This window comes from Cricetulus griseus (assembly GCF_003668045.3).
Source record: "Cricetulus griseus strain 17A/GY chromosome 1 unlocalized genomic scaffold, alternate assembly CriGri-PICRH-1.0 chr1_0, whole genome shotgun sequence".
In the NCBI taxonomy this organism is placed as follows: domain Eukaryota; kingdom Metazoa; phylum Chordata; class Mammalia; order Rodentia; family Cricetidae; genus Cricetulus; species Cricetulus griseus.
Genome location: NW_023276806.1, coordinates 217,105,809 through 217,121,741, shown reverse-complemented (window position 1 = coordinate 217,121,741; position 15,933 = coordinate 217,105,809). Strand labels below are relative to the sequence as shown.

General features: G+C 41.9%; 1 protein-coding gene across 1 annotated transcript in view; it reads right to left on the bottom strand.

Moving 5' to 3' along the window:
- The window catches only part of Col28a1 (collagen type XXVIII alpha 1 chain), a 155,909-nt gene that overhangs the window by 52,930 nt on the left and 87,046 nt on the right, over positions 1 to 15,933 (bottom strand). Inside the window, exons 25-26 of the mRNA XM_035450390.1 lie at positions 8,102 to 8,170; positions 4,280 to 4,348 (exon numbers count right to left, since the gene is read on the bottom strand). Coding sequence (XP_035306281.1) covers positions 4,280 to 4,348; positions 8,102 to 8,170 — 138 coding nt within the window. The remainder of the gene's footprint in view (positions 1 to 4,279; positions 4,349 to 8,101; positions 8,171 to 15,933) is intronic.

Sequence of the window (15,933 nt, the reverse complement as noted above, 5' to 3'; positions counted from 1 at the left end):
CCACCCTTTCATACAAGAGGGCCTTTTTTTATGGCAAATTGAAACTATTACAAAAAACCATGGCTGTATACAACATAGAGATCAATGGATCATGCGGGGTCTAGCTCCACTGTGTGGAGCCAGCTCTTTTACATTTATAGCCAGCTCTTTCATCTATGGCTCAGGGAACATGGCAGAAGATGGGAACATGGCAGAAGATGTGGCAGAATGATTGTAAGAACAAAATACCAGGAAGTCTGCTGGTATTGACAGCCTCTCTTAGAAATGACTACCCAAACAAGACTGGAACAATGCCAGTATCAACAGACATACTAACACAGAAGGGGAATGACATGGGGGTGCCACAGCTTGACAAGGAGCAACAGGCAAGTAATGACTGATGAGAGGAGGAATTAGCCTCTCCCAGGTACGAGTCCTCTAATTGGTTACCCAACGGTGTCGAGAAATGGCAATCAAAACTAAAATTTAACTTGTAGTAGTCTTTAAGGGACCAGCTCCCCATTTCAGCAGCCATAACAGCCTAGCACGTGCTTGCCTGACCTTGCCTTAGTCACTAGGAGGTCAGATGCAATGAACCAATCAGAAGTTAGCTGGTAGTGCTATGCTTTATGGCTCTGGGTGTGCTTTACCGACAAGTGCACAGCAATGGCGCGCAGAGCATAGCAATCACTCTGGAGGGCCGATGGGCCATAACAACAAATCAACACAGGGCAAGCCTGGAGGCACACCAATCCCGAGCCTGTGCGTACCCCTAGACACTCCCCTTACACTGCCCTATAAGATCTATATGCAGTGGCTTCTCACCGTCTTTCCTAGCCATCCGTCATGGTGGATGGACGAAAGGCCCAAGCTAACATGGGGTTTGCTTGTTAAACAACTGCAATAAAGCCTCTTGCTTTTTGCATCAAGTTTCCACTTTCCCAAGGTTATTGGGGTCATCAAGGTCCTGGACTGAGATCCTGGGGGCTTGAGCCTCCGGGGGTCTTTCATCTTCAAATGCCAAGTCTATCTTTAAGTCCTCTCCCTATTGTGGAGATGGTCTAAGTATGGGTCAGAAAAATGATGAAGAAGACCTGCTGAGGGAATTCATGCCCTACTGCTAGTGGAAGGCAGGCAGGCCAGCCTTGTCTAAGGAAACTCTGTGACTCAGCCTTCTAAGCATCATCAGGTCACAGCCCCAAGTGGAGGAAGAGCAGCTCATCTTGTTGCTAATAGGACTGTATATGGAATGTGGAGGTTTGGAGTTTGTACCTGTCATGCCAGATACTGTGACCTAGTTTCACTCAGGGTAGACATGAACATGGCATAACCCAAAGGACATAAGAAAGGGCCCAATGCCAGATGAGTCATGGTTGGTGAGAAGGATTGACTGAATACAGCCAAGGTACTCCAGTGTGATTATAGGAAGTAAATTCTAGATAATAGAAGGGACAAACGTGGCACTGGATTTAGAAGTGCAGGTGATAGGCTTATAGCACATGGAAACTGAGCTCATGTTGGTGACAAGGCCAGGTGTCTCATTACATTTATTTCTCCCTTTCATCTCATCTTCAAATGGTTTTCATTTTATGCGAATGAGTGTTTTGTCTGCATGTCTGTACTCCACATGCATGCAGTGCCCATGGAGGACAGCTGGATCCCTCAGAACTGGAATTAGACAGTTATAAGCCACTATGTGGGTGCTAGGAATTGAATCCAGTTCCTCTGGAAGAGAAGTCATGGCTCTTAACTGCTGAGCCATCTTTCTAGTCCCTTTTTTTCCTTCAAAAACTCTTGCAAAAACTTCCATAATGTAAGACCCCCGGAAAGCTCAGGCCTCCGGGGTCTCATCCCAGGACCTCAGTCACTCCAATCACCAGGAGGATTTGAAAGCTTGATGCAAACAGCATGAGGCTTTATTGTTGTATAACGAGCTAACCCATGTTAGCTCGGGTCTTTCAACACCCACCATGGCGGATGGCTAGCAAAGAAAGCTTGAACCAGCTGCATAGAGATCTTGCAGGGCAGCGTAAGGGGAGTGTCTAGGGGTACACACAGGCTCAGGATTGGTGTGCCTCCAGGCTTGGAGGGCTTGCCCTGTGTTGAATGGCCAATTGGTTGTTATGGCCCATAGGCCCTCCCAGGGTGGTTGCTATGCTCTGCGCGTCATTGCTGTGCACTTGTCCGTAAAGCACACCCAGAGCCGTAAAGCATAGCGCCACCAGCTAACTTCTGATTGGTTCCTTGCTATGAGGCAGGCATCTGACCTTAGTGACTAAGACAAGGTCAGACAAGCTGTTATGGCTGCCGAAATGGGGAGCTGGTCCCTTCAATAGGACATTATTATCTTTCAGCCACAGAATTTAAGCATGGGGTAGTAGAGTGCTGTAGTTTGTAAATCAGTCGAGTTCCACTCTAATTTCCTGTGCCTGTATGTTATCAACCATATGCTATCCCATTTTTGCTTCGAAATTCTGCCTGGCAGATGAATAGCTGTTACTTAAAAGACCTGTCCTGCAACCTTCAGATATTGTGTTTGGATTGGAAGATTAATACAAGTTCAATGATTTTTTTCTCTAGATTTAGCTATACAGAAGTACGTGGTTTAAATATAATAAGGGGCTTTCATATTTATTTTAGGTGCCTTCTGTCTCCTATTTACTAAGTTATTCTATTTTGAAAGAGAGTTTGTTTTAAATCAGCAGTTCTCAACCTGTAGGTGATGATGACACCTTTGTAGGTCAAAAGGCCCATTCACAGGAATTGCCTAAGACCATTGATAAACACAAATACTTACATTATGATTCATGATAGTAGTAAATTATAGTTATGAAGAAGCAACAAAAATAATATCATAGTTAGGAGTCACCACAATATGAGGAAATGTATTAGAAGGTTGCAGCATTAAGAAAGTTGAGAACAACTGTTTTAAATGTTTCCACATTTAGAGTGAAATTCAATTATGTATAGTTGTAGATTAGCAAAGATTACTCTTTCACAGGGTAATAAATAAGTATTGGTTTATTGTGCGAAGAAGGATAGCTAGGTGAGGTGGCACAGTTTACAAATGAACTCAACATATTAGAAATAGAAAAGGGAACGTTTGAAATTGCATAGTAATTAGTATGGAATTACTAATGTTTCCCTACTTAGATATAGGAAACTCTAAGAAATCCACCCCATTTGATAAACTTATTACTGCTGAGCAAATACAAAGTAGGAGGCAGCTGGCTGTGAACTCCAGCAGTAAAGACCAAGAGCAGTCATGGCCACTTGGGCTGCTTGGGAGAACCACCTGGAGGGTTTAGAAAGTTCCCAAGCTCTGCTGCAGAGTTCACATTTCAGTCCTCCATGCTAGGGTACCAATATTATCCCAGGGGCTCCTAATGCTTCCATTGCAAGCTAGAACCACAAGTTCTGCCAATCCAAGGCCCACGGGGCCCACTCCCTGTGCCTTCACACCCTACCTAATGCCCCGCCACCCCCATGTCCTATCCCTAGGGCTGGAAAGAGAGCCCTTGGCTGAAGCAGGTGAGAGAGCTTCAAGAGAGATGAGAATGTACTGTTAGGTGAGATTCCAAAGGTTCTCAAACCACTGAACGATTCGATGCTTCATCGAACAATGTGTGTGATGGTTAGTGCTTACAAAAGACTGTGCTTGTACCCATTCTACACTTCTGGGTGTTGTCTCTAAATCCTGGATGCAGTTTTGACTGTGACACTCTAACAAAATTATGGGGAGCCAGGAAAATTCCATTAAGAAATTTCCAGCGTTTCCACTAACCAGGAGCTCCAGTCTGCATTGAATTGCGGATGCTGGCTGATTTGCTATTGAATAGCATGGCCTCAGTGGGGAATGTCCCCTAGTTTGCATCTCTACAGGACTAAGCATTTGAATAGGCCTGCACCGGGGCAGAAGGTTAGGTGTATAAATAACAAGAGAGGTCACAGAGAGTTAGGAGGTCTCTGGCAGAGGAGTTGACTGGAGGAGAGAGAAATGGCTTCAGGGCCAGGGAAGCACGGTTAGGAAAAAGCCAGGAAGATGCTGAATAAAGGAAAGACTCCAGTTTTGCAGCATGGAACTGAGAGCTCTCTAAAGATAACAAGATGCCTATGTTTGGTCTTTATCACCATTGGGTTGCTAGGAGTTTCCAAGTCCACACTCCCCCACTCAGGCCGAAACTCATGGTTATCGTGATTTGGAGCTGTAACATGCCAGGCCACAACACAAAATCTGCATTTTGCAATGAAGTCACATGCTGATTTGAGAGATGTTTCCAGCACAATCAGATTCACTTACCTTGATTCCTTGTGATCCATAACCAGGGGGACCAGGAGGACCAGGCAGGCCTTTTTGCCCAATATCACCCTGTAAAAAGAGAGAGAAAAATTGACAACAAAGTATACAAAGGTTAGGGAGGGAAAATTTGACGTATTGAAAGGACCAGCTCCCCATTTCGGCAGCCATAACAGCTGAACATGTGCTTGTCTGACCTTGCCTTAGTCACTAAGAGGTCAGATGCCTGCTCATGGCAAGGAACCAAGAAGTTAGCTGGTGGCACTATGCTTTACAGCTCTGGGTGTGCTTTACAGACAACTGCACAGCAATGACGTGCAGAGCATAGCAACCACCCTGGGAGGGCCTATGGGCCATAACAACTAGTTGGCCAATCAACACAGGGCAAACCTGGAGGCACACCAATCCTGAGCCTGTGCGTACCCCTAGACACTCCCCTTATGCTGCCCTACAAGATCTCTATGCAGCCGCTTGGAGCTGTCTTTTCTAGCCATTCGCCATGGTGGGTGGATGAAAGACTGGAGCTAACATGGGGCTAGCTTGTTAAACAACAATAAAGCCTCATGCTGTTTGCATCAAGCTTTTGACTCCAAATGGTGATTGGGGTGGCCACAGTCCTGGGCTAAGATCCTGGAGGCCTGAGCTTTTCGGGGGTCTTACACTATCACTGCTCTTGGCTTCATTCTTACATAAGCTGATTAGGATTCTGTTGTCGTAAGATAGTTTCAATTTCATTAAGGCTATGTTGATCTAAACACTCCTAGGCCACGTGAATTGCTTACAAACCAACTTTTCAAAATAACCCAAGTGTAGGTAGAGAGGCGGGGAAGAGCTGCTTGGAGGAAACAGGAAGAGAGGCTAGGGACTTCTGCTTGGCAAACCTAGATGTCCCCACTCCAGGCTGCCCACACCAAGTTCAAAGACCACTAATGCCATATTCTATGAAGGCTTGAACATGCTGTTCATTTTTAATATGGAATGCCAGTTCACTGGGAATACTGTTAGAGTCAGTAGAAGGGCTGGCAAACAGCTCAGTTCATAAAGTACCTGCCACGTAAGCATGAGAACCTGAGTTTGGTTCCCAGTACCCACATGAAAAAGCAGGGCATGGTACTTGTAATCTCAGAACTGGGGAGGCAGAGGCAGGACAATCCCTGGGGCTCAACAGCTGCCAAAAATCAGTGAGTTAAGGTTAATGAGTGATCCTGTCTCTAAAGCAAAGTAGACAGTTTCTGAGGAATGGCATCTAAGGCTCTGGTATCTGCATGTGCGCACACACACACACACACACTGGCAAACATGTGCTATGTATACATAAAGATACATATATACACACACACCAGCACACAGTGAGATTTTATGCACACAAACATGCACATTCATGCAGCCATGTGGCATTTAGTGGTAGAAGTATGAGCCAAAGAGTGTATGATTCCGAAATTGCTGCACAGACATCAGTATCCACACACAAACTAAGGTTTTGTGACATCACCAAGTGCTATAATCTTCAAATATGCAGTGTAACCAACTGAAGTTTTGTCATGACCATATTAAAGCTCTTAGAAATTTCGCAATAAAGTAGTTCACCTTTGCATATTCCCAAGAGATGGCAAATGAACCCTGAACAGCACATGCTTTGAGAAGAGGGCATTAGTTACTAAATAAGTCAGGGGATTTTGTTTTGTTTGTTTTTCTTGTCATTACAAGAACTTTCTTTTTCTCAAATTGTAAGGATGTTTTCTCATTGCAAAAATATTTTAAAACTAAAAATAACGGTGACAATGAAAACAAATGGATCCAACTTTTCCCTGATGGTGACTTTGTCACCTTAGGGGAATCTTCATGTACCAAACAGTGACCCATGATTTTTCTAAACTAGCCCCTTTCCAGATAAAAGTCAAGGAAGAAAAAGAAATAAACTAAGAATCCTGGTGAGGCTGGGATCCTAAACAAAATTCATGGCTCAAAAATGATTTCTGCCCTCTTCTCTAGTAACAGGGTTTAATTTCACATGAATTTTGGATGTGACTAGACCTATTTAAAATCTGAATTTATGGTGTGTGGCTCATTGACACTGGTTTACCCATAAACATGATGTTGTAAGACCCCTGGAAAACTCAGGCCTCCAGGATCTCAGCCCAGGACCACAGTCACCAGGCAGATTCAAAAGCTTGATGCAAACTGCATGAGACTTTATTGTTGTTTAACGAGCTAACCCCATGTTAGCCCGGGTCTTTCACCCACCCGCCATGGCGGGTGGCTAGAAAAGACAGCTCCAAGCGGCTGCATAGAGATCTTGTAGGGCAGCATAAGGGGAGTGTCTAGGGGTACGCACAGGCTCAGGATTGGTGTGCCTCCAGGCTTAGAGGGCTTGCCCTGTGTTGATTGGCCAACTAGTTGTTATGGCCCATAGGCCCTCCCAGAGTGGTTGCTATGCTCTGCATGTCATTGCTGTGCACTTGTCGGTAAAGCACACCCAGAGCCGTAAAGCAGAGCACCACCAGCTAACTTCTGATTGGTTCCTTGTCACAAGGCAGGCATCTGACCTCTTAGTGACTAAGGTAAGGTCAGACAAGCATGTCTTCGGCTGTTATGGCTGCTGTAATGGGGAGCTGGTCCCTTCAATGTAAGCTTCCTTGCTTCACTTTTTTAAACAAATAAAACATACACTTCTTGAATAAATGTATGAACAATTAGAGGAGCGTCTCAATCTCAGCACTACTAACATTTTGATGGAGACAACTCTATGTTTGGGGAAGCCATCTTGTTCATCAGAGGCTGTTTAACAGCACTCCTGAACTCTAGCCAGTAAATGTCACTATCGGTTTTCAGTTAAGATGTCCCCAGATGTCCCCAGTGTCGATATTGTTTAAGTGCCCCCATTAGCATCCCTGGAGAGGAGGACAAAGTCCTCAGTGAGAAACACTGGATTAGAAGAATTAAAGAATTGATAAGTACCAAACTACTGGAGATAAGCAAATGATACCTAGAAATAAAGGAAAGGGACACTGAAAGAAACCACTGTCTATGGGGACAATGAAGTTTGATGTTTGTACCAAGTTCTGACACAGTGGCTGGAGATATACTATAAAGTACATGTATTAGTCAGTGACATATTAAAAGCACCCCCCCTCCAAAAAATCTGGCCAAAGACTCTTATCTATATGTAGCTCAGGATGGACTCTGGCTTGATATGTAGCACAAGTAGGCCTTGAATTAGCAATCCCCCTGCCTCTGCCTGTCAAGTGCTAGGACTAGTTGTGTATATCACTGTGTCCAGCTAGCATTTGCTTCTTGATGAGATAGCACAGCTTCTGAGAAACCTGGAAACATTTAGAACACTATAGTTCTCAACTGTGTTGAGAGAAGTTGACTTTCTGATTTTGTAAGGGAAGCAAGTGTTTTAAAGGTGTCACAGGTCACATGACATGAACAAAGATTTCATCAATAATCCAGAAAAAACTAAGCCAACAACTAAACCAAGACTTCATATGAAGGAGCTGTTGAGTGGGCTGGTATCAAAGCTTGGTTGTCCCATCTTAGAAATGCTCGGGGTGATAAGTGTTTCAGAATTGAGTTTTTACACATTTCCTCTGGAGATGGGATACATGTCGAAACACAAAATGTTCACAGGCACTCTTTATAGAAGCCTGAAGGCACCAGGATTTTGACCATTATTTGTTTCATGGGGTCAGCTATGGACTCGACATTTGTGGTCAAGCTCCAAATTTCCAAATTTGGAGCATTCCTTGTTCATGGTTTTCCAATTAGAGATGTCCTAACTGGGACCTGATGATCACACATATCTGAGACCCAAGGACTCACCTTTGGTCCTTGGGTTCCAATGCCCCGAGGCCCAGGAGGACCTGGAGGGCCTCTGACTCCTGGCTCTCCCTGAAAAGATATAACGAATGACAAGTTACCAATTTAATAAAAACTCACATACCTTTCATGTTAAATATACATTTTAAAGGCCATTTACAAATTTTAAAGTCCCTTGAATTTTCCTGAGAAATTCATTGAGCCCATTTCACCTAAATCAGTTTGCTGTTTTGACATTGTGGACTCTCTTCACTCTCTTCTCGGTCACGTGTGTGCTCTTTTCTGATAAAGGGTTCCATTTCAAATCAATCAGTTAATTAACTTCTTGGCAGCATTAATGTGCCAAGCTTCTTTCATAACTTGCATCTCTGGAATTTGGAAATGTAATTACTGCTTTTTTTTTTTTTTTTGACAGAGGAGGAAAGGAAATATAAGAATAAGAAAAGGCCAGGAGGAGCTATGACCACATCCTGAATGATCCGCTCCTATTATTTCCTCAACTAAAATAAGGCTATTTGACTTGGGGGTTGACTCTGTGATACTTGGGCCACAATAGTGATTATGACCACAGGGTAAATTCTATAAAGATCTTGCTGTTTCTCCAACGTGTGACAGTTTAAAGCCAGTGTCAGATCTTCCTGAGATGACATTGTCAAGAAAACACAAATAAAATCCTCTCCATTCTTCAATTTTTGTATGCCAAGATAATGTTAGCAATGTTCAGGATTGATATCATTTAATGCTCAGACAATCTTCTATTACCATGCTGACTCGTTTAAATCTTCTGAACTTCAGTAAATTCACTAGATATGTGGAAAATAATATCTACATTTCATAGGGATAGGAGTGAAATGAGAGAGTGATTGTTAATGCCTAGCACAGGCCTAGCACAGGTAAATGTCAGATCACTACAAACCTGCTTTAATTAAAGAGGACACAACTAAAGCTTTGCAACTCTGCCCAGCTACTTGCATAAGACACTGGGCTGAGCAGAAGTGGAGAAGCAGTAACCCTCTGATTAGCTATTATAACCTCTTGGGCAAACAGCTTGGCACTTTCTCTAAAACTCCAACATATATGTGCCACCTGACCCAGTGATTTCATTGCTAAGATACATTCAAGGAAAATAAGAGCACATTACACCCAAAGCCAGGCAAATGTGAGTCTTTAGCAGAATTACTCAAAATAGCCCAAACCCAGAAAGAACCCAGTATCCATCATCTGAGGAATAAATAGACAAAACGCTGCAAGAAACAAACTATGGAGCCATGCTATAATATGAGCACACCTCAAAAACAATGCTCTTGATGACAGATAATGGCATACTGTAGGATTCCAGTTATTGAATGTCCAGAAGAAAATAAAACTATAGAAACAGAAATACACTAGTAGTTGCCTGAGGCCAGGATTAAGAACATGAATTGATCATAAGTAAGCATGAGGGATCATATGGGAAATATTCTAAAATTGATCTGTGAAGACAGTTGTAAACTAAACTTTACTGTAAAAATCATTTGCTTGTGTACCCAATGGAGGAATCCTATGAAGAGGCATGCTTCTATTAAATTACGAATAAAAATTTTAAAAAGGAGGATCCCGGGAGATGTTTCAGCACTTAAGAACAGAAGTTGGTCTTCCAGAAGACCCAGGTTTAGTTCCCAGCACCCACATGACAGTTCACAATTGTCTGTAACTTCTGCTCCAGGGTCTCTCTGGAAGTACTAGGCAAACAGATGGTGCTCAAGCTCACATGCAGGCAAAACACTATATATAATATATATATATATATATATATATAATATTTAAAGGTTTTTATTTTTAAAGAAGATTCAGAATCAGGTTTTGGACCTATCTGTCCAGGATCTTTGACTTTCTACAATGTTTCAATATATAATTTGTGTAACTTTACAGCTCATGCTTTTTACTGGCTCATTTCTCCTCATCTTTCCATGCTGTGGTTGCTGGAAGATATTTCTTTTTTCAGTGGTATAGCCATCCACTAGTTTCCCAGGCTCCTGTAAACAACTCCTCATTCACACTTCTGAAAGTTTGATCCCTATTGGACTCACTGGCACTCCAAACTGCACTTGAGTGGAATAATTTCTTCATTTCTGTCATTGTGCTCTCCCTGGGATGAATAGACATTTGTTCAAGTTTCCTCAAGATAGTCCACACAACACAGCTCCATCTCTGCCACCTAGGACGAGTGTGCTTTTGAGGCCCCGGGTACTAATTATCTGTTCAACACCTGTCTGCTACTGACTGCCATCCCTGAGTGACTTCAAGTTCCTCCCAGCACTAGGGATCAATCTCACACAAAGAGCTTGAAGCAGAGAGCATGAATACTCTGTGTCAGACACATTTCTATGATCTCCCCTTTCTTGAGACACTCTGAAACACCCATAAAGGAAGTGTCTGCATTATGTGAGGGCCTCCAGCTACACCTGACTGATCTCCTCTCTGCTGCTTAATAGAGATGGGGCTTTTATCTGTCAGGGTTTTAATACCATCCAACAAAAGAGAACACCAGCAAATATAGCTATATAGGTTTTACTTGAAATCACTAAATATGTTGTCAAATAGATGTGGTTGATGACTTCCTTTCTTGGGTTGCTGATCACCTCTGTGATTCCAGAATATGGTAAACACTTTAGTCATGATGTGGCTGTACACCCTGTGCCTTCTCTGTGGAACACACAGCCTGACCTGTGAATGACATAGCTGAGAAAAACTGTACGTGGCTCCAGTTTGAATAGGTTTGGGCCTGCCAGCTTATAAAAACAGAGAGAGAAATGCATGAACCACCACCCTGAGAATAAAGGATAGGGATAGCAAGTCTCAAGTACAAACAACATACTCCTGAAGGAAGTACAAGGACACACTGAGGGGGAAACAAACTGGTTTCAAGAGACTTGAGAGGTACCTCAATCAAATGCAATGTGTGAGCATCACTCAGACCCAACTTACTTGAACAAAACAATCATAAAAAATGTATGAGGCCGACTGGAAAATTTGAGCACTAGATATTTACTATAGTGAAAAATTGTTGGTGTGTTTAGGTTTTATAGTAGTTTTGCAGCTATGTTTTGAAAAGAAATTCTTTTATTTGAGAGATAAATATCAAATCTTTATGTGGATGATGCCTGGGGATTATTTCAGAGAAAGGCAGTGGGGAGAGAAATACAGATGAAAGGAGACAGACTGCATACTGATAAGAGTAAGGGAAAGCTTGTGTCATGTGACTTTCTCAATGTTTACAATAAATGGTTTTGGTAACATTGTCTTAAATTCACCAACAATATCCAATACAAATCCCACCATTACCATGAGGCAGTATTGTCATGTTGTAGGAAAAGATTACATAATTTAAAGGATTTTTCAAAAACAGCCAAAGGGGAGAGGTGCACTGGTTGATAATGAGTATCACAGATAGAAACTGCATATGTTTCAAGTGTTATTGTTATATGATTATTATATGTCATATAATTATTTTCAAAAGGGTCATAAATGAAGGAAGGTATAGGCTTTTTTTTTTTAAATCTCATTCTTCGAAGAAAAAGTTGACATGCCACTACTTAACTCATGCTATTTTCCTTGTGGTTTTGGCTAAAGTGTCTTCTCAACTAGTACAGATCATACTAAAAGTTGTACATGTGCACACACATGTTTGTGATATACTTTCTTATAGACAGCAATATCAGTAATTCGATGAGCTACAAATCGAGAGAAATAGCATCTCCCCATGATGACAGAGAAAATATATCATAAATGTGTTAGTTATATCTCTTGTCCCTTGGGCCAAGAGTCCCTGCTAAACCTTGACAGCTGGGGCATGGAAGACAGAGGATTGTCTGAATCTCATGTCGCCACTCAATACCACTCTACTGCTTCTGCCACAGAACAGGACTGGTGTCTAAGCACAAGCGTGTTTGCCTGTGTCATTTTCTAATATGTAGGCGTACTGTCAGTAGACAGAATGCCATTCTCTAACAATGGGTTTAGAAGGCCATGTAACGTTGGAGGGTGTCGGGGCCTGCAGAGGGAGCCCTTGTACTAGGAGACAATGAACAAAATAACAAATTCTGGAGTTTCCATTTGTAACCATATTGCCTACTTTGTAATCCTGCAGTCCAAACTCTACAACTATCTGCCTTGATTCCCTCAAGAAAAGGACTGTTTAGAAGGCCTCCTGCTTCTCGCTGCACACAAAAGGGACACCTCTTTCATTTTCACTGAAAATGGCCATGTTCAGGACTGACTACACACTTGTTCCCGAGAATGAATGAGCTATACGCCTGTTCCTGTGAATGAATGACCTAGCAAGGGTTTTAGTCACAGAGTGGTTAATTTTGCCCCCTTTAAAAAGGGGCAGGTTCTTACGATGGTGACAGGAAGCATGGACTGAGACTTTTATTTTTTCACAGAAGATAAAGAGAATCCCCAGCTACTCCCACGTGCACTGTCTCCTCACATCAGCAATTTTTTGCTGTAGCTTATAATAAAAATATTATTGTAAATAACAATGAACATTTATGAACTTTATTGTGCAGCAAGTCATTTCAGTCACTATCTTAGTACTCTTATGAACATCAGCTTACTCTGTTTGATAAATAAGGAAACGGAGGCTTCAGAGGACATATGACATGACCAAACCTATGTAGCTCGGCAAAATTCAAAGCCAGGTATGACTCCCAGAGCCCATTTCCCATTTTATATCTACTAAAACCAGATATAAAAGGGTAACTGTCTCTAGAGCCCTTCTTCCTGCTGCTATTTAATGCAGAGACCATAGCCCTGTGGCTGTGAATGTCTTTTTCCTACATCAGGCCAGTCATATTTTCAAGGAGAAAAAATATCCTGAGTTATAAAGATTCTTCCTGGCTTATAAATGGCCCACACTGCATGCATGAGTGCCCAGCTGGTTAAGGCTTCCCTTCTTATTGTTGCTCCCTTCATTGTCATCCCTTGAGTTTGTGGTTTTACCCAAAACTTTGTAGTAATCTAATCCCAGATCACCTATCTATACAAGTCCTTTGTGTCTCTTTTTCATCCAGCCTACTATGTACTTGATTTAGTAGAGTGATGTATGCTATAATGGCTGCTAATCAGGATGCTTTCATGGTTAAATGCCTTATGTGCATGGCTTCATGCCTCCTATCAGAGTGACCCTGTGAAGTAGATGTCATACAAGTCACAGATGAGGATGCTAAGTGTCCGGGGGGTGGGGGGTGGGGGGTGGTGGGTGGAATGACCTGCTGAGGTCATGGAACTGACAAATGGCAAAGGTTCTGAGACAGCAGTGAAGAAAAATGGTGCATTTTGTGCTTCCTATACTTTATAAAACTTTGATAAAATATTTTAGATGATAATCTGTTAGACTGACTTTACACACATATATACATTAATAAGGCTTTACTGATCTTCTCTTTCCTTGTTTCTGCCAATGAAGTCCCTGCCATTCTTTAACAGACTATAAAAGCAATTTACAGTTGGTCATCCAGTGGTCTTACACTTTTCTAGTTTCTAAATTGAATTTATTGTGGAAAGTGTCAGTCCTAAGAATTATCCAAAGAATGTCACTCTGAAGATTCCACTAAATGATGAAGCCTGGGAAAGGTTGAATTTTAAAATAAGGGAGAAGTCAAAGCAATGATTAGCATCTGTTTAATGTTTACCTCTTTCTGAGTTCTAAATAAATTGTAACTACAATGTCTTCAGCTTCTACAAGCATAAGCGCTGTGAATGATGTCAGCAGATGCCATAGGCTAGTAAGTCACATATGTTGTCAGAGTGTCAGTGGAAACTTTAGAGGCTTTGTTCAGACACCTAGATAGGAGTTGCATAACGGTTGATTGACTAATGTTTGTCATATCCCTCTGTCACTTCTCACTGATGGCCATTATGTAACCAGGGAAACAAGACTATTACCAGCATGATGAATATGAGAATACAGAAACAATTAAGAAGGCTCAAGAAAGCACAATATCTCAAATTTCCATCATGTTTCTTTTCTGATGTTTTCCCAGCTTTTAATTTCAGCTCCTCTACCATCAATGTCCACCCTCAAACTCTTGTATCTCTTAGTTCTTGCTAACTTTAAGGCTTGCTGTAGAGCTCTGAGGTTTGCTGGTAATTTTTGCCTTTTCTCAGAATCAGCTCATTGAAACTGAGCAAATGATTCCCTGATGCCAAGAATCTCACTGGAAAGGGCAAGCCTTTCATAGTCAGTTCAAAATTATGCAAGTCAGGTACCCATATTGCCCCTAATAAGAGAAGAAAAGGCTCTCTGCTATACATATCCCCAGAGGAAGTTCCTACAGTCTCCATTACTAGAAACACAAAATGTATAGATGACGATGTGGAAGTTGATGCTCAGGGTTTAGTGTTTGTCTTCGGGAGCTGCAGCAATGTGTAAGCTACAGGGAAGAAGAATGTAGACCCAAAAAACAGCAGGCAGAAAGGAAAACAGTATTTAACATAGTGGGCAGCCTGGAGTCAGCTCAGCTTTCAAGGATTCAAGGAATTGCCTTGAAAAGTTACCCCATCAAATGTCCCAGGTCCTGAATTTGACATTTTCAGAAACCTTTAGGTAAAACTCCCTACCCTTCAAACTTGACATTTCTGGCTTTAATTATTTCTGCTATGAGCTTATGGCCCATTCCTTAGCATATTTGAATATAATTTTATTAATTCCTTGAAAATTTCATTACCATGTGTTTTGATCATATGCATTGCCAAATCCCTTCCTGATTCACCCCCACTACCCTGCCTCCTCTGAATTTGGGGACTACTAGGGAAAAGTGGGTCTCTAGTCTACTTTGGAATCATGAATTTTTAATATCATTATCCCGAATCCTGCTTCCTTGACTGGCCCTTCTTGTCTGGCCTGTTCAAAATGGAGTTCCTTGTCCAGTTCGCATCCGCTGATTCCTAATGCATCTCTGTGTGAATCGGTCCTCTATTCTGCCAAGACTCGGTGGTAGCATGCACATATGTGAGCCACTGCAGAGAACAGAGAAGCAATTCAGACTCTGGGAACATTTTTAGAATAATGATACTCAGTGGAATTTCACATAGACTTGCATTTTAATTTATTGCTATGGGCCACTTTTGTCAAATAAAGGATGTATTTACAATACTCAATATTTAAGGCTTGGGGGAAATGTTTAACTCTTTTTGGTTTGTGTTTGTGCTTCTCTTTACAGTTTACAAAATCTAGGTTTTGATGATGGAAAAACTAGGATAGAAAAAGAGCAATCCAGTTACATGCAAAACTGTACCAGGTGATTAGAGGATGGACAGCGTGGGACACTGAGCACCAGGTGCTGGAAGGCCATTCTTCCTTTTCAGACTTATTCCTCCACAGGCAGTCATTCTTCAGACTCATCGTTTCCCTCCCAAACACAAGCATGCATGCATGCTATAATATGTTTACATTGCAAAGAGGCAAGTTGTTCAACCTCTGATCATTAATATCCTCCTCTGTAAAATAGGGGAAATGTTCATAATGCAATATTTTAGAAAGGTTTTAGTGATAAATACTAATTATAGCCATTATCATAATTCAAAGAACCATAGCAACCCAATAATCTTTCTGTCCATGTAAGTTATTTCAACTACTTGATAGCTAAGCAAGCCCTTGGAGTACTCCCCAAAACTAGGCTAGCTTGAAGGATTGGTCTATATGAAATCATTCTACAGGTTTGGATGAGACCTTGGCTTTTCCTGGCACTAATAAAACAAAGAGGACCAGGCAAGATGAATTTGCCCTTGAGGAGCATGGAGAGTCATCCCAGGATTCTACTTCAGTAAGGCCAGAAACAAACTCTAAGACT